This window comes from Cinclus cinclus, chromosome 7, assembly GCF_963662255.1.
Source record: "Cinclus cinclus chromosome 7, bCinCin1.1, whole genome shotgun sequence".
NCBI classification, from domain to species: domain Eukaryota; kingdom Metazoa; phylum Chordata; class Aves; order Passeriformes; family Cinclidae; genus Cinclus; species Cinclus cinclus.
In genome coordinates, this window is record NC_085052.1 from 23,248,304 (window position 1) to 23,275,545 (window position 27,242).

Here is a 27,242-nt window from a genome sequence, read left to right on the forward strand (position 1 = left end):
CTCACAGGACAGACTCTCGGGATGCAGAAACACCTTTTACCCTCTGATGCACACAAGTAAGGGTGGTGGTTAAGGCAATGCAGTCAGAGCTGCTCAAGGCCCACAGCACCCCTAAGCACAGCCAGCCAATGCCAGGTTCTCACCACTGTGAATTGAGTCACAAATCTGACAGGAACTAACAAACTACAGGCACCCTCGTGGCATTCAGAGATTCGAGTGGAAGTCATCTTTCATAAATCTTGCTGGTTTGAGCTGACTATACACAGAGAAGACCACCTGTTTTATATTATTTCCAGTCCTAACCATTGGTTTCTTGCATCGATCAGCATCACCTTCTGTTTTTAAAGCAGCCTTGCCTTGGAGCTGTGCAGCAGCTGAAGGACGTGAGACACTCCCGAGCCAGCTGCCAGAACTTCACGCTTCAGAGCAGCTCTCAGAGCTGGATTTCAGCGCTCGCTGGAGACCGAATGCAGATTGGAACGATCTCAGCTGCCTGGAAAACGCTGCCACAGAAGACACGGCCCCGCTCACTGCAGATTCACTGCTCCATCACTTTCCAGGAACAACTCAGAACATGCTTTTAGGGATGACTAGAGCCATAAGTACTGCTTGTGGTTTGTTTGTTTTTAAAGCCAGATAGACAAAAGATAGGCAAGTGAAAATTTTACTAATTAATAAAAAGCATATATGGACTCTGCTCTCTCCTTAAGAATAAAGTCCCTTTATCTCCTTCCTCACGCACGTAATTTTAACAGGTAGCTTTCCCTCTCGTAGTTACATCTCAGTCCTGATATTGCAAAAACCCCATTTTTAATAGAAAAAAATAAAGACGCTACCCAATAACTCTTTTCTCAAAAGAAAATGCTGCTCTCTAGTGGAAAATGACAACGTGATCTTATTCCATTAGAAGGAATGTTATAAAATATTCATTTTATCAGTTAGAAGAAACTTTGATTCATTTTCACAAGCACTGAACAAAAAAGTAGCAGGGATGGGTTTGTTTTCTGAGTCTTTCAGACTGGCCTGTGAGATTCTGGTATTCATTCCTCAAGAGAAACTTGCTATGCATTTCTATCACTGGAATAATCACATCCAAATAACCTGCCAAGTTAAAATTAACATATAATTTGGTCCCTTTTAGATTTTCTGTTCTTAGACAATATAATAATAGGCCAGTTTTTCTTATTTTTTTTTCCCCCAACATACTTAATTATCAACACTTTCCCAGGTCTGAATACAAATCTTAGCCAACCATTTCGAAGACAGATTAGTTACCCACACAGAATAATTTAGGCAAATATGCAAATACTATGGAAATCTTTGTCCTGTTTGCTATGGGTTTCTAAAGACATTCCTGTCTACAAGCACAGTGATACAAAATTGAGAAATTCCTGTTGCAGTGGTTCCTTCAACTTCTGCTGAAACAGTGACAAATGGTCAGACATCAAGGAGTATTTCTCCTGAAACAGCCAAATTTTATCCTGCTTCTGGTTTATTTATAAAACATAGCATTCATATGGTTTCCTTTTCTTTTTTTCTTTAAGCATAGAAAAGCAAATAAGAGAATAGCACCTCTGTACTAAATTTCTTCAGGTTATGGACCAAAGCAGCACAATTCTGGATTTACTTCCAACATTCCATAGTTTTAACAGGAAACTTATATAGCATGCAGAGTTGTTTTCTTCTCTCTCTGCAGATAAGAGACCTGCGTGAAGCAGTTTCCTGATAAACACACCAAGAAACTACTTCATTTAATGAGAAGTTAAAATTTGTTTTAAAACAGATGGAAAAAATGAAGAGGATGAGAAAGCAGGATATGGACATCTGAAAACAAATTTACTTCTCGAAAATTTACACTCCACTAATTTCCATCAGCACAATAATTAGAAAATAGAGGAAAATGTGAAAAAGAGTATTTATTTTTAAAAAATTGAACCCAAACTAAAGCTAAAAAAATTTAATAAAAATGCAAATTTTAATATTCCAAAGTTCAATTTCTTGACTGTTAAAACTAACACTTTAGAAAAGCTGCTTACAAGTGAAATCCAACAGATAATTTGTTTACTGACTGTACAGAGAGCTCAAACAATAATTACTAATTCACAGTGCTCTTGTAAACAATCTATTTTTGGTTGAAACACCCATGAGGCTCAGAGCATGCTCTGAGGACAAGACATAGTAACTTTAAACAAGATAGGTTTTATATTACTTATTCATTTATGTTCTCAATACCTGAGATTTAAGCTTCATAATTCTCTTTCTTACTAACTAAGCAAATAAAAGAAATGGAGGTTAGCTCATCCATAAATTAATTATCCAGCAATATGACAGCACTCATAAATAAACACAAGGTTCATACATTCTTTACCTCTGCCTCTTTTTATTGTCATATTTAAGACAGTGATAAAAGATGTAATTTTATTCTTAATTTTAGAACATACGAGAGAGTGAACCCACCATTCAAATAGCTTATTTTTCTATATTTACAAAAAAATCCAAAACCAAACAAAAAAACCTCCCAGACCAACCAACAAAAAAAAAAAAAAAAAAAGGAAAGATGTGGTTATCTGTTCCAATACAAACTCCACCCATTTAGACCTTGAGAAGAATCTTTATTCACAAAAATGTCAAGCACTGTCAGTAGAATTTCCCATGATACAACAAAGTACTAACCACAGGAAAGGTTTATAGATCTTCTCTCCATGAAGCCCCTACTCATGTTAAATTTACACCTTGTAAAAGAAATAGATAAATGAGTAAGTGGCAATCTCACTGAGATCACAAAGAAAACTTGAATTTATTCTGAAATTTCTATGGCTAAAACAGAGATAGCAAAAGATACGTAGTTTTTAGAGCAAATAAATGCACTACGTTCTCCATCTTCACCCTGCCAAAATCTAGGCAGACATAGATCTTAGCATCACACTGAAAATACAAATTAATTTGAGAATTGCTGTGTTGAATATCAGATCTTGTCTGCATGGAGGGTTACTTTAAAAACAGACACAGTGGTACCTTAAGACTTAAACCAATAGATTTACAGTCTCTGAAGGTAGCCTTACACTTTTGGTGGACATAAAAACTGCAGCACAAACCTGTTCATTTTGAAATGCTAGAATACTCAGCAGCATCGTTTTTACTTCATGAGGGCATAACTTCAGCTCCTTTCTCTACTTCATTTCTCTCCAACCTTGACCCATGTCATGGGCATACTGAGTATCCAAACACTGGTGGCTAAACACTGAAATTATTTGAGATCTATATTCATTCTGAAAACTGCTTTAGTGGACTAAAGCTGAAGATGCTTCCAAATTATTTCATGGCAATGCATAAAAACAGTGTCCCCTCCAACTTCTACTTTATATAATAAATTCAAAGTAGGTTGCTCAGATGATCCTGCTCAATTAGGAAACATTCCCAAACCTAAGACTGCTGGAAGTTACTGATTCCAGCAGTTAGACAGCTGCTGTCATATGAAAAGCTAACTGTAATTGGCAGTATTCTAACAACAGTCTTCTCAGAATTTAGTAGTAACCACAATGTACAGCTTCCTATAGATATGGTCCCAAAACAGAATCCTGGGGAGGAAAATAATTTACTGGATAATAACTTGGGATAAAGAAAAACCAATTAAAACTACCAAAAGCAAAGAGCAAATATTTCAAACACTTTGAACAGCACTCCTGAATTCACGATGAATTAAAGACTCAGTTCCAGCTTTCTGAAGTTCCTGTTCTTAACAGCTGTAGACTGACCTTTGCAGCTCCTGTTGAAAGGGCACTTCCAAAAGCACTCTGGGCAAGCTCTCAGAATTCTCTTGCAATTTTATTTTTGTTTTTTAGTAAAATCTGAACACGAGTGTAATAAATAATGAGTTAATAACAGCTTGCACCCATTAACAGTAACAGGAAAAGCTAACACTATCACATGAAAAAGGAAATGTTATCAGGTGAAATTCACTTGAAATTCGTTTCCACTTTCTGGTGCACTCTCTCCTTTCAGGGTCTGTACTAACCACAGGTGGTGAACAATTGGGCAATTCTTTTGATATTATTTAACTTACCAATTCAGTTATATTGAGATACACAGAACCAATAATACACTTTGTTTAATTTAAATTATGTTTGCTTACTATTTCTTGGTTTGCTATCTTTTTTTATGTCCAAGTTCTACGTAACAATGGGAATATGAAATTCATTATGATCAAATATCAGAGGCCGCCTGGGAGGAGTTGATTCCTTATCTGCTTTGTGTAAGAGTTTAAAGAGTCCTGTTCCAATATTCATTGGAATTCCCATGATGATGCACTCAGAAACACCTAGGAAAAAAACAAAAACTCAGTGAACATTTTGAACAGTAAGGATTTATAAAACTACTTTCATTTGCTCAATCTGTTTTGTGTTGCCTAGAAAATGTTGAACTTGACCTGTAAGGACCAAGGCCTCTTCACTAGACAAAGTTTTAAATGCTATGGTCATCAGACCAGTACTTTAACAGTGTTAAATTCTATAGGAAAACTCAACCTAACCCAAACATCTTCTCCAGTAACAAAAGCCCTTCAGAAGGTTTGTTTTTAGAGAAGACACGTTCCATGCAGTGCTCATAGCAGAAGATATGAGGCAAATTTACTTCATGTTCATTCTCTGAGTCAGTGCTAAGGCTTCAGTCAAACATGGCAGGGTTCCCTTGAAACCTCTGCAAGTTCCCAGTGAGAAAGGCACAGAACTACTTGAGCTATAATGCTCCTGGCATTTTCACTACTCAAAAAGTGCTTGTTTTAGAGGGAAAGATGGAGTCTGTCCCGATGATTTTTGGTGGTTATAACATTTTCACTGAGATGTGCTGACACATTTATATTCCAGATCTACCAATGTGCACTCCTCCAGCGAATGTTCCACACTCAAAACAAGCTCTCAGATACCAGTGTTTCTCTCTCAGCATGCTGTTATGATCTAAATGTCATTTTTGTACATTCTCAGAAGTGTAACTAGATCATCCTTCACATAAATGTTTAAAAAGGTAAAAATAAATAGCTGTACCTTTGAATGCACAAAGGATGAAATAAATTTGTTTAAAATTCTGACTTGATTCAAAATTGAATGTATATGAATGAAGATTCAGAAAATACTGTGCACAAAGCACTGTTTGAAACTGGCTACACTAAGACTACCTAGACATACACACAAACTAGTTAACTTTAACACATGCATATTTCTATACTTCATTAGCACCCAGAAACGCCCAATGAGCAATTCCAGCTCCAGGAGGGTAGGCATTGCATAAATAGATCTTGAAAAAGGTAAAACCTGCTTTATTTCTTTTCTCCATTTAACCTATAAGACAGACTTTTAAACAATTCAGTCCCAAAATGTATGCAGCTTAAAGGAGAAGAAAATCTGAAATGAATGGGGGCAAAGGCATTAAAAAACCCCAAAATTATTTCAATTCCAAATATTAGAGCACATGGCAAAAATACAAAATAAAGAGACAAACAGAATGCCAGAACTCATTTACTGAGTTTTCTGTTTGCTCTATGTATGTGGACATGCATACACTTGTGCACATGTAGCCACATATTTTCAAAATTTACCAGATTCTTTCATGAACTCACTAAGATAATACAGTGGCTCTAACATAATTAAAACTCAGGACCAGATACATTTAAAAAAAAATTTCTGACAACAAGTATCTTGTCTGCTCTTAATGAACTGAATACTGAGCAACAAGACGTCTAATTAAAAAACAAAGACCCACAATTTTCATCGATTTAGATTATATCTAAATGAAGAAGTGAAGAACTTAGCTTTTCTGTTTATTTCTAGGTGCAAGTGCCAAATTACCTAAGCAAACAGGTAAGAGTATAATCTTCAGCTAGGCTGAGATATACCTGTCTTGCTACTTCTTAGCAGGAATGAAAATGAAACCAAAATACTGAGTGAGGCATTAGATTTATTCAACAGCTCTAGGTGCTGAAGATACACAGACTTTCACAACTGAATAAACAGAATCATTGATAGTGGAACAAATTTCCTAGTATTTCACTGAGATCTAGGGTGAGAAGCAAAGCCAAATTATGCAAAGTCTACTTTAAGAAACATCCAACAAATATCCAACTGACTTAAAGATCTCAGTCGGAGATTACAAGTAGAGAAACATCCAACAGACTTCTAGAAATTCCAGGACGAATTAGCTTCAGACCTGAAGTTTTTGACATACCAGCTGAACAGGAAGCTTAACAAAGACAAAACTCCAGTGCTTTGAAGAGGTTTACAGGTGTTGGGTAAGGACCACAAACTGGAATAGATTTTGCAATACCTACCACAAACAGAATCCTTCTGTCCAAAGTAAGCAGCATCAAAGAGATGGTCTGCAGTCTTTTCAAAAGAAGCCAGCATCAACACACTTTCCTTCATTTTTGCCAGGCCAAACCTGGTAATGCCCAGCACTTCACCCTTGATTGATGGAAAAACCCAAAGAGTAAGCCTGAGTAAATAAAGAAACTATCTACAATACAGTATTGTCATAATACATTGATCCCCAGTTGAACATCCTGAAGGTTAATAGTTTGTTAGTAATCAATATTTACATAAAACAAAAGTCATTCTTCATATACAACATAAGCTGCTATAAATGGCTAATACATCTTGAATATTGAATAGACCTCAAGTATTGAAAAAATTGAAAGAAACATGGCCATGAGAAAAACCCCCACAGTTATAAGCTGGCTGCTGAGCTATAAACTTCAGTGGGGTCTGAGAATACTATGCTGAATCTATTGCCTATTATCTTCAGAAAAATCTGACTTCAGCTGTCAGGAGATTACGGAAGATGCTAAATCTTCACTTTTTCACTCTCCAGAAAAAAAGGTAATTTGCTTTTTAAACTAACTTGACTTATTTGTGCCTATGTTTTAGAAACATCCTAATTATATCAGATTGTATGTAGAAGCCTAAGTCAGAAGTACAGGCAAAAGAATACATGGTAGGAGCCCACCCAGTTTAAAACATGGCACTCTGACGTCCTTTTCTACTGCTGTGCTGCAGCTTCACAAGGTCAGCCCTGGGGACTGCTGCAGCTCAGTACAACAAAACTCTGCAGTTTTGGAACAAATCAGAACTCCACCCATTTCACCCAAATTAAACCCTTACACTATGGCAGGCAAATTGCAAAATCTTACTTCATTACGTGTACTCAACTCTAAAAACCATACTGGATGTGAAAGAAAGAAAATCAATCAGTAGAAAGCAGATATGATTTTGTACTAGCACGTTGTGTAAGACTGTTCATGTCAGCTGATTCTATGTGATGTCTGTATCCTTTGCCTCTCACATATGGTGCAGCTGTTACAAACTACCCCCCATGGGGTTTTCTGCACAGCAAGCCTTAACCTGCATGCATGGCTACCCAAACAGTTGTTTGTCACATCATCACTTTCAGGATTCCTATTTTCAATATGACATTATCATTCCCTACTCATTATATCAATTTGTTTTCAGTCAAAGTAGATCCCCCCTCCCCCAAAGAATGACAGTAATTAGGCATTCTGTGTAAAATACAAATAACAATATTAGGACAGTCGAACTTTGAATTCTTTAAGTCCAGAATGAATTTCCATCTCCCAAGCTCACCTACCTTTCTATACAAATTAATTTTATCATGTTTGAAACAGGCCAATGTAACATTTAGAAAAAGCGTAGTACAAACCTTGTAAGTCATTAGATCAGACAATAACATAACATGTCTCCTGTCAATGCTCATGCCATGGTTCACCATCGTATATTGAATCTCGTTGATAATGGTGGTCCGAGCAGCTTCAATTCCCAGAGTTTTCTCTACCTACACAAAACAGTGTTACGTGATTCTTGCATGTTACATGAATGAAGAATCAAGTGCCTGGAGCAAGTATATTCCTGGAATAAATACCATCTGATAGCATACTGATATTCCATTTCTATGACTACCCTTTTAAATGTTTCCATGTGAAAAATATTTATAGAAACAGCTTCTTTGAAGTGAACAGCGCTGCCAGTGAATTACTCTTTTGTGTTAATGCATTCTGACACATATTAGTGCAATCAGGCTTCATTCCATATCAACTGCTGCATCTGAGCACATAAAAGCACTTATAATAAAGATGCTATGGGGAAAACCCCACAGCACCCATTTAGACATTACCTCGTAAGTGTTGTTAGAGGATGTTTTTATTCCTTTCACTCCATGAGTAGCCATAACAGCTCGTAGATTATCACCTTCAACCAGAAGTTTGTATTTTTCCTTTCCACTTTGTTCATCAACATGAATAACAGCTCGGGAAACCTCTGGTATGCCTTGCACTACAACCTTCACAAAACAAAGAAACCCCTAGTAACTTGGATGTATACAGTATCACAGTATTAAAGGGTGACACTTACTGCATTCAAACCTATTGAGAAGGTCTATTATGTGGAGTAAAGGCTCACTCAAAACATATATGAGTAAGATTTCTTGCTTTTAAATACACTAGTGCAACACTAACACTGTACTATAAACCTTACTCACTATCTACATTTTTTATTTTATGTCAGATGTTCCCGTACTCAGGTTTGGGTGTCTGAATGGTGGCAGACCCATACAAATAAAAGGGCAAGCTGCTAACAATAAAGGTTCACTTATCTCTGTTTTTAAAATCCAGAGTGGACAGTCTCCTCACATAAAACTGAAAAAAATGCCAGATACTGTCATGTAGTTCAATTTTAATGCAGCTGGAAGCATATGTAACTATTTCATACAACTGCTGCGCTTGGAATGCTTCAGTAAATGTTGTAAGGGAAGTACCAAAGCTTCCATTTTATTGGCAAATATTAGTAAAGGATGGCTTAGTTTCAACAGCAAGGCAGTGCCACCATAATCTAAGAGTTACTGACCCAGCCTGTCTTCCCCACCAATACAGACAATAATTATTTCATCTTGCCACCAGGGAACAAATTATTACTACTGATTACCTCCCACGAAAGCATGAGACAGCCTTTGCTTTTACCTTTGGTAGTTCTTCCTTGAGGGACTGCAATACATAATACATGGAACTCTTGCTATTTTCACGAGGGGTCACACATACAACTGCTTCTCCATGGACAGCAACATCCCCAGGCTTCACTCTGAGTTTAGAGATGCAAATCGAGTAGCGCACAGTCTCTGCATTCACCTGTGGCAAAAGGCAACCAGCAAACATCAGGGTTATTGCAGCAGGTATCAACATGCTCAAGTAATTGGAGCAGTCCTTCAACAGATGATAAACAGGGAAAATGCAGGGAAAAAATCTCCAGATATTCTCTTCTAAATTAATCTTCTAAATTGCATGAAATAGTATCCTATGCTGAGGGTACCAGCCTGTACCAATGGACAGAAACAGCATCCCTGTGTTTAGCAAGACAAATGTATGTTCTCTCATTTCCAAATAAAGGGGAAATTACTCACTTTGCAAGGAAAAAAAAAAAAATGGACCCTTCCAGATGTGAAGTAGTCACATAACATCCATCATTCACTTCCTTTTTTTCTAGCTTCCCCTGGTGATTACTGACACAGGATTAAGAGACCCTTTGTAACATATCCAAGGTAATATCTGTGCAAGAACTGAACAACTCACCTCTAATCTCAGTAGTCTAATGCGCTCTAAAGACAGCTTCACTAGGATGAAACAGTCATCTGGAAGAAACACTTCCTCAATATATTCAGAAATCTTTAAGAGACAAGGACAAAACAGTTAGCAGGCAAAAATGGCAAAAATGCCCCATGGCAATTTGCTAAGGCTTACGTTTAAAGCATTAGCAATAATACAATTTTCTTACCTCTCCTAACAAAGTTTTCTCAATTCTTCCTTTTACCAGACGGGCAAAATCAGGATCATCATCTTTGTCCAACTGTGCTGTTATAATAGGGGTGCTACAAGAATAAACACACACATACAAAAACCCAGCTAGGAAATTGCTTGGCTAGAAGACAGATGGCAACTTGAATTACAGCCTGCCTTATGGAATTTCTCTCATCTAGAGCAGTATTTAGTAAGATAGAGAGACCTTCAGCTTCCTCAGGTGTAATTAAAAACAATGACTGTTCAGGTACTTCAGGCTGGCAAAAACAAGCAAACACAGAAGTACTAGTGACTGTTTTCATGGCATATGTTATTCTCATATTATCTAAGCATGGCTTCACACATACCTAGAAATAGGTATGCTTCAAGTACTGCTAAGCACCAAAGCACTTCACAATAGATGAGACATCTACGGAAATATTTTACTTAACAAATAATCACTTTCCTTTATTTGATTTTCTCTCTGGACTTAAGTACCACAACTGGGCAGACACGAGATTTTTCTTGTTTGAGTATTTGCACTGAATGATGTCTAGTATATTGCTGAGGACAGGGAAATGCTATCATGTATTGCAAATTTATCCATTAGGTTTCACTTGGGCAAAGGAAAAAAAACCCAAACAAATCAAAACAATGCTAGTACCTAATAGCCTTTGAAGCATTAATGATTTCTTTGATTCTTGGCACACCCAAAGTAATGTTCATTGAAGCAACACCAGCAAAATGGAAAGTCTTCAGAGTCATCTGCGTGCCAGGCTCACCAATACTCTGTGCACAAAGAGCTCCTACTGCTGAACCAGGCTCCATCTGTGCCCTGAAAAAAATGATAGAGGTATGGAACTGAACAGGATATAAGATCCCAAGCAAGCAATGACGGAAACTATTCTGGTAGATAGATGAGAAGTTTCTTAATAAAATATTTTAGTAAACAAACAAATGAGAGGTTGAAAGGTCACCAATACTTTAAGACTGATCTCACGCAAAGCAAGAGGATGCCCTGTCATATAAGGATTCCACAAATGCAGTATAACTTCCACAACAGATTACAAAATGCTTGTCCCCTTCCTCCTATGAATGAAGCACTAGATCCAGGATTCTCTCTTCAGGTAAATCCCACATACTAACATCTACTTATTACAGTAAAAATGATAATTCACGTCTAAAAACACTGAAGACAAATGTAAACAAGTACTACTAATAAGGGAAAGCAAAAAGCTAGTAATTGCTTTAAAATAGTTAGGAACTTAACATATACATGAATTTTCTAGAAGAATAAACCTTTAGGAAACAATTGATGCAGGTGGCCACAAAGGAGAGACCACCCATGGCTGCATGTGAATGTATAAATCCAATGAGTTGAAATAATCTAAGTAATTGAAATCAATCTCAATGGATAAAGAGATTAGAACAGCCAGACTAGCATTATGTTGGTAGAAACCAAGAACAACAAACAAAAGGATCCTATGAGTGCATAACAGATCAAAGAACATTTTAGAACAAAGTGCAGTGTAACTCCTCAGACTGTGTATATCATGAAAAGCTATCAGGATTCATATGAATTTGAAACTCGTCCATTTAGACTTGGTTCTGCATGGATTTATTGAAGGGTTTCAAAAACCTCCTGCAAGAGGGGGAGGAAAGAAACATGTCTGGCAGTGGGTGTAAGAATGTGAAGTGTTTAAACAATATCCTCCCTTACTCTGACTCCTACCACTTTTGGCTTTTACCAGTATCTGCTGTCAAAACACAGTCTGTGGATATAAGTAATGAGTAGCTAAAGGCTAAAATTGTGCTTGTTGGTACAATTACTACTACTTCAGAAGGAAGGTTCTTAAACACAAGCAGATAGCTTTGCATGCTCAAGAAATATAAAATGAAACATGAAGAATTTTTTTACAGTGAAAAGGACACCGGACTCTATTAATGAAAGATCTGATTTTTACTCAAGACAAATGTAAAAAACCTGTCAGACCTCTAGAACTTTTGTACAAGACTCAACTCTGCCTTAACAAGCCCACCTGTAGACAGTGATGCCTTTTTTTCTTTTTGCATCCTACCTTTGTCTTGCAATGTTTATGTCATTGGAGCCAATTGTTTGTAATTTTTTGTACTGCATTCACAACAGAACCAACATTCATACAGTAAAAATAGCAAACTAAACCCCTACATTACCAACAAGACAGCAGCACTGAGAACACAGCAGGGTAAATACTCACCTCATGTATTTGTCTCTACAAGTCTCTAGAAACTTCTCTAGTTGTGTTGGAGTAATCCTATCCAACTGATATAAAACTCTTGGCTGAAAAGAGAATGGAATAGTTGGAAAAGCAACAACCTATGATGATTAAAAATAACTACACCATTACCCCACTGGAACTATTTACCTCTGTTGTGCCATTGTCATTAATTCCATATTTGTCCCTAGTTTTTTTTATCTTCTCAGAAACGCTTTTGATGAATTTTTTTATTTCCTGAAATCACATTAAAACCACAGTAAGAAAAGACATGGTCTCCATTTTGAAGTCTTCAACACTAAGTTATTTACTTAAAGCTCCAAATATTTACAATAAATTAATAATGCACAATAGGAAGAGAGGAACATCAAAATTTAGACAAACACATAAATTAGAGTTCAGCAAACCAGATTCACTTTCGTGTAGTAGTAATACATAAGGACTATGGTTCACACTGAATAAAAGAATCCTTCCTGAGCACACACTAACAGGTGAAGATATCTGACTTGGGTTGATCCTTCCTACCTACCCACCACTTAATCAAAGTGATTTAAAAACTTAAAAAAAAAAAAACAAAAAACAAACAAACAAAAAAATAAACAAAAAAAACCCAACTCAAAATTCTTATTTTTTGGTGACACAAATACATTCTCACTCTTTTCTCAACATTCAAAATAGTCAAAATGGAAAGACTGTGGCAAGAGAGGAAGAATATATCTGCTGGATAGATTCCAGAGATTTGAGATGCACATTATTTGTGAGAAAAACAATCTCAAAACCATTATATACATGTCAGTCTCTACCTAATGTAATTCAAATAACTCTATGGTTTGGAAAGATCTTGTAGATAATTGCATTTAACACATCATAGTACATAGACCTTTCAACCTCTTACCAGGCTTACCCAAAAGAAGTTCTAATAGACTTTACTGGAACAGAAACTGAAACAATACTGTTAGAAAAATATCCAACATTTATTCTATAAAAGCTCATTTGTTCACTACACTTTCAGTATAGACATGTACACTAGAAGTCATGAAATATGAGACCTGTGACTAAACTCTTTCACAAATGTGGACTCAGTGCAAGTCATTACCATAGCACAAGGTTATAAAAAAAAAAATAAAAAAAAAGCGAGGGGAAATCCTTCCCATCTATTTCAACCACGATTTAGGAAAGCCTCCACAGAGAAACAAATACTTTGATTATTTTTAGAGTCCTTTTAAACTCCTTCTAGCCCATTTGTCCTACCTAACAAACACTGATGGATTCACCTCTTCTGCACTGGGTCCTGGACTCAGTGCAACCACTGCAGTCAGCTGAGCACTGACAATTAGTTCAAAATTGAGTTAGTATCTGAGGGATTGCCTTTTGTTTTCTTTCCACAGCTGAGTTTACAGAATCATTATGAAAACACTTCTATTACATTCTAACAGAATTCTAATTCCTACTGGCATTCAAGGTATTTCCAGAGGGTATGTTATTTTCTGTGAATACCAGAACTGAGTTCAAAAGGAAGAATGGACAACAGAAGTGCTGCTGGAATGGATGCTTCAAAGTTACTTCCCCACTTGGATGACAGGATGCATTCTTTTGTTTTTGCCCCTTTTTTTTGCCCTGCAGTAAGTAGCATTATTCACAAATAATATATTTGGACATTTTAAAGGCTTTTGACTCCAAAATACTTGCAAAAAATTGATAATATGATTTACTTCCTAAAATAATGATTAGGCAACAATACAGTATTAGAAAAGCTAATCTTTTCACTACAGGTACATAACAAAAAGGAATGTTGCAGGACTTGCAGAAGACTTTTCCTCTCTGACAGTGCCAGAGTTCCAAAGTACTCAAAAAAAAGTCAATTGTTATATATAATTCTGAATAAGGTACTCAAACTACATGTTATTTCTATACACCAGAGCCAAAAGGTGGAAGACAAATCTCTAAAGACATTTTTTCATTGTCCAATTTTTATTCATACAGAAGACCTTAAAAGAGGAAATTGCTTATTCTGCGCAGCTTCCAGATATCTGTTGGCAGTTTATCCAAACTATGGATTAATTTTTGCTACAAATGGAATAAAAATATAGCTCACTCTTTGCTCAGCCTCTCTCTTTCTCTCTCTGGATTTATAATCTTTAGTGCAACACTGTATTCTACGAGCAAAGCTATGTAACTTTCAGAGTGGACTCATAAAACCATTGGTTTTTTTTCACAACTTCTAAATCCATGAAGTGTTAGTCTGGAGCAGGTTAGCAAAACGGCACCACATGGGCTGAGTAAGATGTAGCTCAACACAGGCCTTGTCAGCTCCTACAGAGCTGCTGCTCAGCTGGAAGGGCAGCCCAGGGTGCAAACCACGCTCTCCCAGGGTTTGTATCAGGTGTCCCAGCAGCCAGGTCAGTGGGATCACATACACACCAGCAGCACTGCTTGTACTGCAATCCCAGCAGTGAAGAAGCCACTGGAATACACAGTGACACAAACAATGCCATGAGATTCAGCCAAAATCTGCTCCACTTCAGGCAGATCCAGCAGGCAACTCTGCATATGGCAGCATTGACTGGCTGTGTGCTGAGTTTTCCTGTGTCTGTACCACATTCCCAGCACTCCTATTCCATCATCTCAAAAAAAGCACAGAAAAATGACTGACTTTTTTAAATTGTGAGGGCTTTTAATGATTTCCCCAATTCCAATGAGAAAAAAAAATCCCTTCACCTGCACCTTATTATACTCAAACATGTTAAAACATTAACATTTTTAACTGTGCCAACCAACAATATATTTTCTCATCAGCTGAATTCCCTCTAGCAAGTGCAGAGTGCAGGAAGAAAGAATGCTGCCTGCTTGGATGAGGCTATTTAGACATACTGAGCTCTGGACTGGAGTGGATAAGCCCATTATAGGAACCTCCTGCTAAAATAACAGCACTAAGCAGCATCTCTGCTCTGGAATGGAAAAGCAGAGGAAGGGAAAGGAAAATATCAAAAAAAGATGCTCACATCCCTAGAGACTGAAAGAATGACTTTTAGAAAGAAGTGTCAAGTACTGAAAGAAAGCTTCCTCAAAATCCTTCAATTTAGCAATAGGTATTAATTAACATGTCAGTTTTCACATTAAGAAAGTTAAATAATTGTGATGAACACCTATGCCATATTTTAACAAGCAGTAATGGATGTATGCTAATCAATTACATTAGCACTATACACACATCTTCAGCTAAAAAGCACTAACATTAATGCTCACACAGTGCACACACATGCTAAGATTACCTCATTATATTTTTCATAACCTGTCTCAGTTAATGTCTTCAAGGATGAACAGATAAAAAAAGGAAGAAGAAAAAGTGACTATCTAAAACTTAAAAATCTTAAGCTAATTACCACTAAGGTTACATAGCCATATTTACGCTTCTGAAATTACTAATTATTTAAACTTTCATGATATGATTTAAAAGACGTATACTTCAAATAACAGCTTTATCCCCAGACTCTGATATTAAATTATTTGATTTCTTTTCCTTCAGACTTGCAGTTAACATTTACAGCATATTTCAAATATGGATATAACTACTTTTTCAACTCAACTCTGTCCATAGAAGTGCAATTCAGGTTTACCTTGTGCTCTGAAACACTCTGATCTATTAAAAGAAAGGCCTTCAAACACAGGTCATTAAATTAATCTTGTTCTCATCACTGCCAGTAATTAGAAAGTTAATTAAGGTAACAGCTTTTTGTGGAGGTAAGGTTAATTCTACAGGCAGGTTATTCTACACTTTTGATCAGTCATTGTCAAGGAAGTCTTGAGAGTGGCTGCCCTCATAAATATTGAAATTGCCCAATGCTCTTTCAAAGAAATTGGATTTTACAATTCCATGTGCAAGCAGTCATGTGAACCTTCACTCACCCTTAAAGGCCAGGTAAGTAGTCTCCAGACAGGCTAAAGTCCTGTCCTTAATTCATAAAGAAAGGTTAATGACAGTGTGATAAGGAAGTGAGATAACTACCTGCAGAAAGCTGTCTTGGCAGCAAAGAAATTCATTCTTCTTCATGATGGACTCAGATGTTAACACCAATTCATTTTTGCTAAGGGCTGGTTCACTTCGGCATGGATAGACCGCCTTCACAGGAAAAAAACACAACTTCTTCACACACAGCACATGCACAAAAACTCCATTGCAGAGACAGAACAGATATGTAGAACTGAGTAACAGCATTCTTTATTTCTGGTTGTGTCTTTCTGTAGTTTGTTTAATGGGGTTTGTTTTTGGTTTACTATAGTGTATTAGACTACTGTGAAAAGGAGAGCCACATCCACTCCTCCTTATTTCTGCAAATCTGAACATATACACCCAGACATTTCTAGATCTACCTATTGATTACACTCATATTACAGAAATCTAAACAGTTACTTCAGCAAAAGGCTTTCTCTGGGGGAAGGGGGTCACAACACACCAACCATCCAACCACAAAACCAAAACTGAACAATACAAGTCTTCAAACATCACAGTATTACTGAACAACCACCAGCCAGTTCAACTCAAGGAACATTCACGTCTTGATTTAACAGAGAATTAACCTGTGCAATGTATACCAAACTAGTACCCAAATAAACCAGTAGTAATTTATCTAGTGAGCTGGATATTAGACCCTAAAACTATCTTCAAGAACACAAAGAAATTCTCTGTACACAAATTGCTCTGTTTCACCAGAAAAAAAAAAAAATCTATTAGCCTTAGAATACACCTGCTGGAAGACTGACCAGGACCATTCAAAAAAGGCAACTTGAAAATAAACACTTCCAGTGAAACAATTTTCCCCATTATTTACTACTTTGTTCTCCATGCTTAGCAGTATTTTCACACTTTCAAAAAGGATTTCAGCAATTTTTACCCTGATATTGTCTAGAACTCGCTTGAATTCCAGTGGTTCATCCTTCCCTTCCATAGCTGCAGGATCCAAGCCATCTCCTCCATAAATAAATTGTATAATGTCACCAGTAGAACTTCTGACTGTTAAATCATACTGTGAGCAAAGATCTTCAAGGGATTTCACCAGACGTCTCTGAAAGGGAAAAAAAATATACAAGGAAAGTAAAATGGATCCTTTTAAAAACAGCTGTTGATTTTTAATACAAGAAGTACAGAAAATGGACTTGGGAAATAAATCTGACAGTGATGAGCAGGCATGAAAACCTATTTAAAATCATATATTACCCCTCAGGCTTTACTGTACATTTCACAGAACATAAAAGTCAACAAGATTTCACGCAACAACACAATACTCCATATTTAGAATTTCATTGTATAGAAAACATAATGACCTAATGCTAAGCTGCAAAAACCTATGGTTGTTCGAGGGACTTATTTGGGTTTGTTTTTTTTTTAACATAACACTCATATTCTTCCAAGCAGATTTATTTCTCAAGGGGTACAATACTTTTACAATATGAAAGCAGAACCACTCAATGTATCTGCTTCTCCTACATTAACTCTTTATATTGGCAAGTCCCTTAATTACCATATTCCTTCCCAAAAAGAAAGCACGCTAGGAAACATTTCAGGTTAAAAACATTTTTACTTGAAAGATGGACTTCATTGTTCCTTGAAAGCAAATTAGATCACCTAAACGAGACCATAAATTGGTATTTTTTTCTCACTGATAAGAAAAAAGGTAAGATAAAATAAATGTTAATAGACTTTTTTTTTAAAATTTCCAAGTCTAAGCGCTACAATTCATTGTTATAGGAAGAAAGTTGAAGAGAAAAAAATATTTTGCAGGTTGCTTATTATGTTTATATATATCCTGCACACATTACAAGATTACTTCATTAGTTCTGGAGACAAATGGTCTAATTAGTCACCCACCTGAAAAGGTGGGGTCTTTTCTGTCTTTGTACAGTTACTTGTGTATCTTGGAATGTGCTCCCAGCCCCAAACTATCTTGGATTTTCTACTGTCTGTTACACTGGGAAGAAGGCTATAATTTAAATACTACTTAAATGTTGGAACAGAAATTTTAAGACTGCACGTAACAGCAGGAAGCTTTGTTGGAGGAACATTTATTTATAGCCAAAGACACCAAAATCTTGCAGAACCAGTCTAAATCTATATGGCCAAAGTGCCTCTTAAGTGGAGAGAACAGACACTGAAAGGGAGCTTTAGCATTTCTGTTACCACTCACATCAGGTTTAAGAACATGCTACACAGAAAGTAGTCGTCAACAATTGCACAGAACAAGGATTTTTACAACCCATATTCAAGAGGAAACAGATTAATACAAGCATGTTATTGCTACCATTGGCTGAGGTCTCATTTACTAACTCCACATCTCCTGGAGAACAGATCAAGCCATGTATTTCACAGTACAAATTACTCTGTCACACTGAAAACACACAATGCTTGCTCTTCTCCCTGACCTGTCACTTCAACATGCACATGAGAAATACCCACATCTTTCAAGACTGATAAAATCCTCACTCTGCTGACGGTTACCTGCATATACCCAGTTTCAGCTGTTTTTACAGCTGTATCAACCAGACCTTCTCGACCAGCCATTGTGTGGAAAAAAAATTCAGTGGGAGTCAATCCAGAATAGAAGCTGTTTGCAACAAAGCCTTTTGCTGCAGGGAGCTGCAGAGAATAGTGGAAAAAACACAGTTTAAAAAAAATGCAATGCACATTCTATATGTCACAGAAAGACATGGTGCATGTCATTGAAATTCCTTCTGAAAGTTAGCCAATACCCCCAGCAACACAGGACAATCATCTCAGCTCTCAAGTTCCATATTTGTATTTTAGATGTGAATAAAGGTTTCAGAAACCCTTGCCTAGTTCTTCCAAACTAATTTTAACAGTTTCCACTTCCTCCTACAAAACTTGTCACACTTCCAGGTATTCCTTCCCAACACTACACCAACACTTCCATTAAACCTGCAGAAATTGAAAATGCAGTTAAGAACATTCATTTTGCTACAGTAGTGCAAAGGTATTTGCTGAAGACTAAGGATTCCAGGAAAATACAACTGGAGAAAAATTCCAGGAAAATATAACTGGTATACAATTATTTTTTTGGAATGGTTTGCCCTCACCCCTGAGCAAAGTTGATGCCAATGAAGTTTACGCAGGCATCCCTTCAAGTCAAAAATCACTTTCTGTTGTTATTTAACAGTCAATGCTTTCTAAATCAGAAAAAAAGCTAGAGCTAAATTTTGTCTTCTCACCTAAACCATTAGATGTTGTTTCTTTTTCTACTTAATCAGTATGTTACAGAGCTCAGAAGTTGAAATTTGGAGATTTAGTCACATATGCAAGTGTCATAGCTATCACCTGACACTTAGCTAACACACTATCTAGACTATGGGCTTATACCAAGAACCTTTGTTAGCATTCATTAGATTTTAAATAGCACTTTAAAAGAAATTAATCTCACTGAATTATATTAACAAGTGCATGAGAGTCATTACTGCTTCATGTAGGACCAAAATGAAGCACTAAGAGTAAGCCATGGTACCTACCCTGGTGGATAATGAGAAAAACCAGAATGGTTTATCTGGCATGTCTCACCTGTTTTTATTATAAAGACACCCACACACATTGAGCAGTTTTCCTGGGAAGTATTAGTGCAGTCAAACGTAACACCAGTGAGAAACCTTAACAAATTATTTTCAGAAGTCTCAATAGAACCAGAAATGTATCATCACTTCACTTTAATTTTACTAAATTAGAAAGGTCAATGCAAGGCTTTGCTGTAAAAAGTCAAGTAACTAGATATCCTATGGCAGTTCAGAACACTGTTGTTAACTCCCAAATGACACAAAACATTTTACATTGACCATATTTGATCCTTCTCCTTCAGCACATCATGACAACACATTTTCTCATGCATTCTTCTCAAAATGGCTAAAGGAAACTTGTTTCACTTCCCTTCACAGTCTGTTGTAAATGTCCAGAATTACCTTAGAATGCTTCTCAAAGTGAGGCAAGGACCTGTTCTCAAACCCATCGGGAACACGGGACCCACTGATGGCCTGCTGCCCTACACAAGCAATCATCTGGGATATGTTAATGAAGGAGCCTGCAAAGACAGATGGGAAAAGAAAGCCCCTCACTCACAAATGAGGAATATATTGCTTCCCTCATTAGCTATCTTCACCTCCACGAAGGTCAATTATTTAGCCTCATAACTGCTCAACAACACAAAACTGCAAGAGTTAGAGAAGCTTTTCTGTTACTCGTCCTGTTCATTGCAGCATTTATGCAAAGGCTGGCAATTAAGTCTATGCTACAGCCAACAACTTTCCTTTTTTTTTTCTTTTGGGTCATAGACATTCAGTGCCATTATTTGGCTCCAGTCATTATATTATCCTGTCTTCTATTACGGATTGTGTTTTATACAGCCCTTGATCCTAACCTAAATATTTTGTTTCATAATTTCTTCAAAATACTTCAACATATTTTTCATACAGGGTTCAGTGTCTACCAGGACATCTAGAGCAACTTAAGTCCCAGAGAATTAAGTCACTAACTCAGTTTTATTTGGTGAATATGTTTGCAAACAATGCCTCCCCATCACCCCCACAAAAACTATGCACGTAACAAATTTGTATTAGATGTCAGTACTTTTTCAGAACACAACATGTCGCTATAAGGCTTTCCACTATTTATTAGACAGCTAAAAAAGGCAAAAATTATTTCTTCAAATTCTTAAAGGAAACAAATGAAAGCTCACACAAGAATTTGAGAGACCCTGTAGCACCTTCCAGTACCTAAAGAGGGCCTACAAGAAAGACAGAGGGACTTTACACAAGGGCATGTAATGATAGAAGAGGAGGAATTACTTTAAACTATCAGAGGGCAGGTTTAGATTAGACATCAGGAAGAAATTCTTCATTATGGGGCTGGTGAGGCACTGGAACAGGTTGCTCAGAGAAGCTGTGGACATCCCATCCTGGTCTGGTAGAAGGTGTCCCAATCCATGGTGGGGGGGGATGGAACTAGATGACCTTTAAAGTCCTTTCCAAATAATTCCACAATTCTAAGAAATGTTAGTTCCAATACTAAATGTATCATTTACAGATGATTTTTCTATGTGATAGAAATATTTGAAGTAGAAACACAATTGAAAACTTTTTACTCATTTATTAGTTCAAGTCCTAAGAACATCCAAAATTCCAACAACATGTTTTGCAACTTGTACCAAAAATTAAGACACAAGAATATCAGAACATCAGCTTGATTTTAACTAACTATACCCAACCTGTACTTAATGAGCCACTTATAACAGCTATGATATGAACTTGCACAACGGACAGTATAAAACAAGCTATAAAGATGGAACCACTAAGTTTCACATAAGTGAAAGAGTGAGCAACCTACATGCCAAGTTCAGCTGTCCCTACCTTTAGAACCACAGAGAGCCATAATCAGGGGACTGTTACTCTTGTCCAGTTCTCTAAGACAGGCACTGCCAGCATGATCTCTGATAACAGACAGTTCTTTAAGGATTAAGGCCTGAAATACAGTATTTTAGAGGTTCAGAATTTGCTAAAAATCACTTACACAAACATATCACTCCCAGCAAAACCTTCAGTAGTCAAAGGGAACTCAAAATACAATAAAGACAAAGAAAGACAGCTGCTGTTTCAAGTAAAACAATGCTGTATTTCAGTCTGCCTAACTTGCAATTTGCTGAAGAAAATGTCTTTGTTGGGATAAGACAGGGGTATCCAGGATCATGATATTCTCTTATCAGCATCAAAAACATCAGCTAAATCGAGCATTGCACTATGCTCTAAGTCGCACTGTACTACATGGAAGATGTAAAAAATCTTGATCAATGTAATCAACTCCATTCCAATTACCTGTGTAATTCTATTCTCTTGTATCAACCCAATACATCCTGGAGGATTTCAGTTGTTCTGTGTTTAGCTAACATTTTTAGCTGCATACAAACACTTAGTCTATATGGACTTGGCTCAAGTTACATGTCTAGGGACTGTATTTGCTTGTATTTCTAGGTTTCAAATGACAACTTTAGATTTTGCAATGTCTAAGAATATATTTGTGAAGCCCCTACTCCAAATGGATAGTGAATTAAATTAAAATTTTTACCTCTAGTGTCTCCTCTGCAGTACAACCAGGTTGCTGCTGTAGCTTACCAGTGTTCAGAGCTTCAATATACTCATCACATTTCTTATAGCCAGCATTCAGGAGCTCATACTTAGCTTTTAACAGGCCCTGCCCAGGGGTTACATCACCAATTCCAATTGAAAAGCCACGATTAGCTATTATTAAAAAAAAAAAATAAAAAATGATAGTCCAATCTCATATAGAGAAAAACAAATTAAACCCAGGAAATATTATTGGGAACTTTCAATTTTGCCTCCCATCATGTGACCATCACAAGCACTTGATAATCACAGTAAGTTGTTTCACTGTCTGCCAGCTTCAAAACAAGCTTATTCTTTTAGAAGCACAACACATCATATTTGAAGCAAAAATCTTGCTTATTCTCTATTTCTGCATTAAAGTACTATTTTAAAAGGAAATGTACTTACAAAGATAGACTGGAGCAAGTCTGGCCAGACGTGACATGGCATCTGCAGCCTCCACCTGGCCCCAGTCCCTCAGTAAAATGTAGAAGATGTTGTTCTTGGATCCTGACCCCAGTGTTCCTTTGTCCATACTGCCACTCATTAACTCGCTGTTTTGAATTGTGACATCTAGAAATGAAAAGGCAGAAAGAATTCACCAGTTTTCTAAAATATTCACTAACCACTAATAATCACTTACAGAGAGAATTCTTAAATGGAAGTTCCGCCCATGCTCAGTATTTTCAATGTGGTGAATTTAGGTATCTTCTTGAAGCACAAGTCACTGCTCTATCACTTATTATACCAAATCAAAACATGATACCAGATTTTCTTGAGAATTTTTGAGAATTTGCAGAGAACTGTCTAAAGAGAACTATTGTGTCTTCAGCAATGAATTTTTTTCAGAGAACTGAACACAGCCAACAACAAAATCTAAGTTTTCCACATCATGTGCTCGTTAAATTCAGAAAATGGAAACTCTTCCTGTATCTTCTAAAATTCATCGCCTGTGAAATAAAGATGTCTTATGTTCACAGGAGTGTGAGGAGGATTGCTTTGTGCCCTTTTGTCCTACAATATTTAGAGGCTGAAAAAAAAGTTCCACCATGTCTACAACCAACATCATAGCACAGAGTGTTCATCTACAGAAATCACTCAATCATCTGTAGAGTGGACTTGAATGCTAACTGGGAAATTCTTTCTTGAGGCAACATTGCATGACAGAATTAGTGTAAATCAATGGTTCCTCAACTTACACTTGTGAGCAGCAAGGAATCAGCCTAACCCTGCCTGCTCAAGTTCCTTTCCAACAGTCATGACATAATTTAATTAATTAAGAAACTAAATTAAATTAATTTGATTAATTTCTAAGCAAAGTCTTGCTCATCTCCTACAGCCTTTTCAACCGTGGTGCTTTGCATTCCATCTGCCACTGACGTCCCTAACTGGAAGGGCATGAATGGCTTGATATCCTAGGGATTTATCCTCCCTGCATAATATAACTCTTTTCAGTGTTTGACTTCCAATCCCTGCATTACTACCCTCTGTCAAGAGACTAAATTTTTCCACCTGCCCTCTGAACAACACCTCCCAAGCTTTGCTTTCCTCTCTCTCACCTTCAAACACTAAGTTAACATTGTGACAAGCTGAGCTCAAACAAAAGACATTTTAGTTTAAGAAAATTTGTTTAGCATGACTTCAACTCTTGAGAAAAACGGCAAGATTTTATTTTTCATTTCGAGAACACTTATGCAAAGTACTGCTTCAAGGCCTACAATAAGATCAATCATTTCTATAATTTCTTTGAAGACTTCCAAAACATGGCTTTAGAAGTGTCACTCACAAGAATCATTGTAACACAGGTCTTCCCCTTTGCCACAATACTGTTTGCCCTTTGTTCGTAAGTTGGCTTTTACAGGACAATCATCACTGGGTTTGAGAATGAGGCTGAAAACCTGTTTTCCTGTCCAGAGTGTTACAGGCTGAGAGAAACAGAAGAAGAATAAAGATTAAAAGTTTATGCTACAACTACAGAAAAAGAGCATGCAATAATTTAATTGTAAAATTGCCTAATACACTGAATAGGTCTACAGAGAATCATGCTTGTAGAAATGCATAGTAGCACTCCTTTGAAAAATATTATCATCTTTCATAGATTTAAACCCCCAGAGTGCTGAATGAATATCCTTTACAACAGGGTACGTGCACACACTCAGAGACATGCTCCATTGCTCCCTCTTACTGCCATGCTCCCCTTTCTGACTAGAAAAGAGAAATAACCTCAAAGATGCTGCTGTCATTCATTTCTCAAAGAGGCTGCAACATTCACAATTACTTCTTTATGAAGCACCTTTGATTTAAAACTTGAGTTTAAAGATTCATGTAACATCACCATGGGTCAAGAACACACATAGAGAAAATCTTAGTAACATGAAAAAAATAGTTTGACACACCTTCAGAATTGCTGGGGGTGGAAGACGAACTTTGATCTTTTCATCCTTGCCTACCAGGATAGAAGCAATAATTTGACAGGCTTTGGCTCGATCAAAAAAGGTATCTTTCAATGTAAGAAGATAGGCACCTGGAATGAAAAAAAGTATTATGACAGACTAAATTTAGATTCTGTTTAAAAGCTATTGCATACTCAGTGTCAATCATTTCATTCTAACACTAATCAGCTACTTACTATGCAAAACAACAGTAGTTTAGACAGCTTTAGTTGCAAATCGCTTCCAGAATTATTTTTAATTGCTCCAACTAAATGTCTAAAAATTAGGAACTGTCTATTTCTGTAACCTGCTCTATTGCATTCAGACTATTTCATAAGTGAAATAAGGCCTTAATGTTTATTTTTGTACACTTTCTTCCTTATGTTCATTGAACATTTCCCAAAGAATTAAAGACATTAAAGGTACATACTATAGGCTAAAGCTAATGTTTGTTCAGTGAAATCAACTCCTCTACCATAATCATAAGCAGTTTACATCATGTACTGAACGCAGACAAAGATCTCAAATACTCACTTGTAGAAAAACACAGAAAAATACACTCAAAGGTAGTAATAACTGCAGCTACAAATGTAGACAGCATCAGAAATTATTCTGAGGGCATAATTATATTTCAGGAAAGCAGAGGCCATATTGAATAATGTCATTTTGACTTGTGAAAGGAGAAAGTTTTTAATTAATATAAAAAATCTCTGTAAAAGGGAAATGATTCTGATGGAACAACTGTTAGATCACACAGCTCTGAAATAAGCTTATACACACCTGTGAGGAAATCCTGAATGGCAGCAATAAGAGGTTCTCCATTTCTTGGTGTCACCAAGTTGGCTTTAGTCTGTACGACAAAATGATATGCACTTGAAGACACTGACGTTCCACTTGCTATTCAAAAGAGAACCTACCATTTAAGGCATTTATTTTATGGTGAAATGGTCATATGTTATGGTCAAAGCTTATTCTAAATCTAACTACATCTTTCTTCAAAAAGATAGAAAAAAATAAGCCACAAGTTTCAGTTCACTTCAGTTCATGTACATCTATTGACAATAGACTTGAGAAAAGTTACTGGAAATTACATATTCTGTTTCCGTAGCAGAAGTGCCAAATAATTTGATGTGTTTTGGTAGGACAGGGAAGGGAAGACCAGCTAGCTTTGAGAACAGAGGAAAGGAAAAGAGATGTTACATTCACTACAGGGATCTACTGGAATGCTGCAAGTTGTGTGGTCCCTTCTGATGGGTAACAATAAGACACCTCTAGCCCCATGATCTTATATTTTACTCAAACTACTGCTCCAGTTAATCACCTCCACCCACGGAGCAGTTTTGTCTGAACCCATTCCCACACAGATCTGAATCACACACTGGGGGTGTTCTTTTTAAGCTCCCAAGTCAGATCTGTGAACTCCTACAGGCTGCAGCCAACAACTGTATGGGTACATCTGAAGCAGGAGTGGCATTTGGTAACCCAAAAGGAGCAATGGATTGGTGAACCCTCAGCTTGGTGCTACTGACTCACACCACAGACCACAGCTTGCAACCATCACATCCCTACTTATCTACCTTCCCTTCTCCCTTTTGACCCTGCCCTATGAGCCTACTCTCTCCTGCCTTCTCTAGGAAGCTGCCTTCTCCAGTACAAGCCCAGTATCATTGCCTCACTTCTAGCTGGTCCGTCTATCTGCAATTCCCAGGTTGTCAGATCAGAAGCAAATGATGGATCTGCTGGTAACAGAGCAACCCCAGCCTGGCAGCAATCCCTAAGGACAGTCAGGCAGAAATATACTGATGACATTTCCCCCAGACTTTAAGCCTAAGGCTATTAGATTACCAGGGTCTAACAGTCCTAATTTATTCCGAAGTTCTTTATGCAGAGTTTTCAGGCAGCTTCAAAGTTGTAAATTACCCAGTAATATCGACAGTATTTCAGATTTCACATACAAGCTAAGAACTAAAGGGCTTAGCCCATCTGCCACCAGCAAAATCCCAACATGAGTATTTTATATCTACCTACCCCCATTAAAACAAGTGCTTCTGCTTTTGCTTCTTCTGTCTGAGGAAGGTGAAGGTTCATCTCATCTCCATCAAAGTCTGCATTGTATGGTGTACAGACACATTCATTGAACCTGAATGTCCTATGAGGTTTCACTCTAGCCTGGAAAAGGGAAAAAAAAAAAAAAAAAAAAAAGATGCACACACAGTTGGGCATGGCTAATGAAAAACCAGTGCTTTCATGCAGATATTATCATTATATTACAGATGAGTCAAAATTCCTGATCACAGGATTTCACTCAACCAGGAACTGACAGAAACTGTATTCATGTTATATTACAGAAATGTAGCTAATAATTTTCATTATGAAGAATTTATAAAAAGCACAGAAGACAACATGCTTTGTAGAGATTGCATCAACTCCACAAGAACGAAATGCTCACACAAGAAGAGATAGCGAGGTCAATTATGGCTCTTGGCAGAAGTGTGCACACAGCATCCTGCCTGTGCACACATCAATTCCCATGCACAGGCACAACTGCACTGCATTCATCCCTGCTCCACACACCGTTTG

The 27,242-nt window shown here is 37.0% G+C and overlaps 1 protein-coding gene across 1 annotated transcript in view; it reads right to left on the reverse strand.

The window, feature by feature from the left end:
* Positions 1–2,360: 2,360 nt before the first annotated feature.
* POLR3A (RNA polymerase III subunit A) overlaps positions 2,361–27,242 on the reverse strand; it is a 33,136-nt gene continuing 8,254 nt past the window's right edge. Inside the window, exons 11-31 of the mRNA XM_062496034.1 lie at positions 26,691–26,831; positions 25,443–25,512; positions 24,627–24,754; positions 24,017–24,155; positions 22,639–22,803; positions 22,193–22,365; positions 21,481–21,592; positions 20,038–20,156; positions 18,575–18,712; positions 16,974–17,144; positions 16,088–16,201; positions 12,232–12,318; positions 12,064–12,146; positions 10,491–10,661; positions 9,825–9,918; positions 9,623–9,715; positions 9,017–9,181; positions 8,176–8,340; positions 7,705–7,836; positions 6,320–6,452; positions 2,361–4,318 (exon numbers count right to left, since the gene is read on the reverse strand). Of these exons, the coding sequence (XP_062352018.1) occupies positions 4,170–4,318; positions 6,320–6,452; positions 7,705–7,836; positions 8,176–8,340; positions 9,017–9,181; positions 9,623–9,715; positions 9,825–9,918; positions 10,491–10,661; positions 12,064–12,146; positions 12,232–12,318; positions 16,088–16,201; positions 16,974–17,144; positions 18,575–18,712; positions 20,038–20,156; positions 21,481–21,592; positions 22,193–22,365; positions 22,639–22,803; positions 24,017–24,155; positions 24,627–24,754; positions 25,443–25,512; positions 26,691–26,831 (2,742 nt within the window). The 3' untranslated portion in view covers positions 2,361–4,169. The remainder of the gene's footprint in view (positions 4,319–6,319; positions 6,453–7,704; positions 7,837–8,175; positions 8,341–9,016; positions 9,182–9,622; positions 9,716–9,824; positions 9,919–10,490; positions 10,662–12,063; positions 12,147–12,231; positions 12,319–16,087; positions 16,202–16,973; positions 17,145–18,574; positions 18,713–20,037; positions 20,157–21,480; positions 21,593–22,192; positions 22,366–22,638; positions 22,804–24,016; positions 24,156–24,626; positions 24,755–25,442; positions 25,513–26,690; positions 26,832–27,242) is intronic.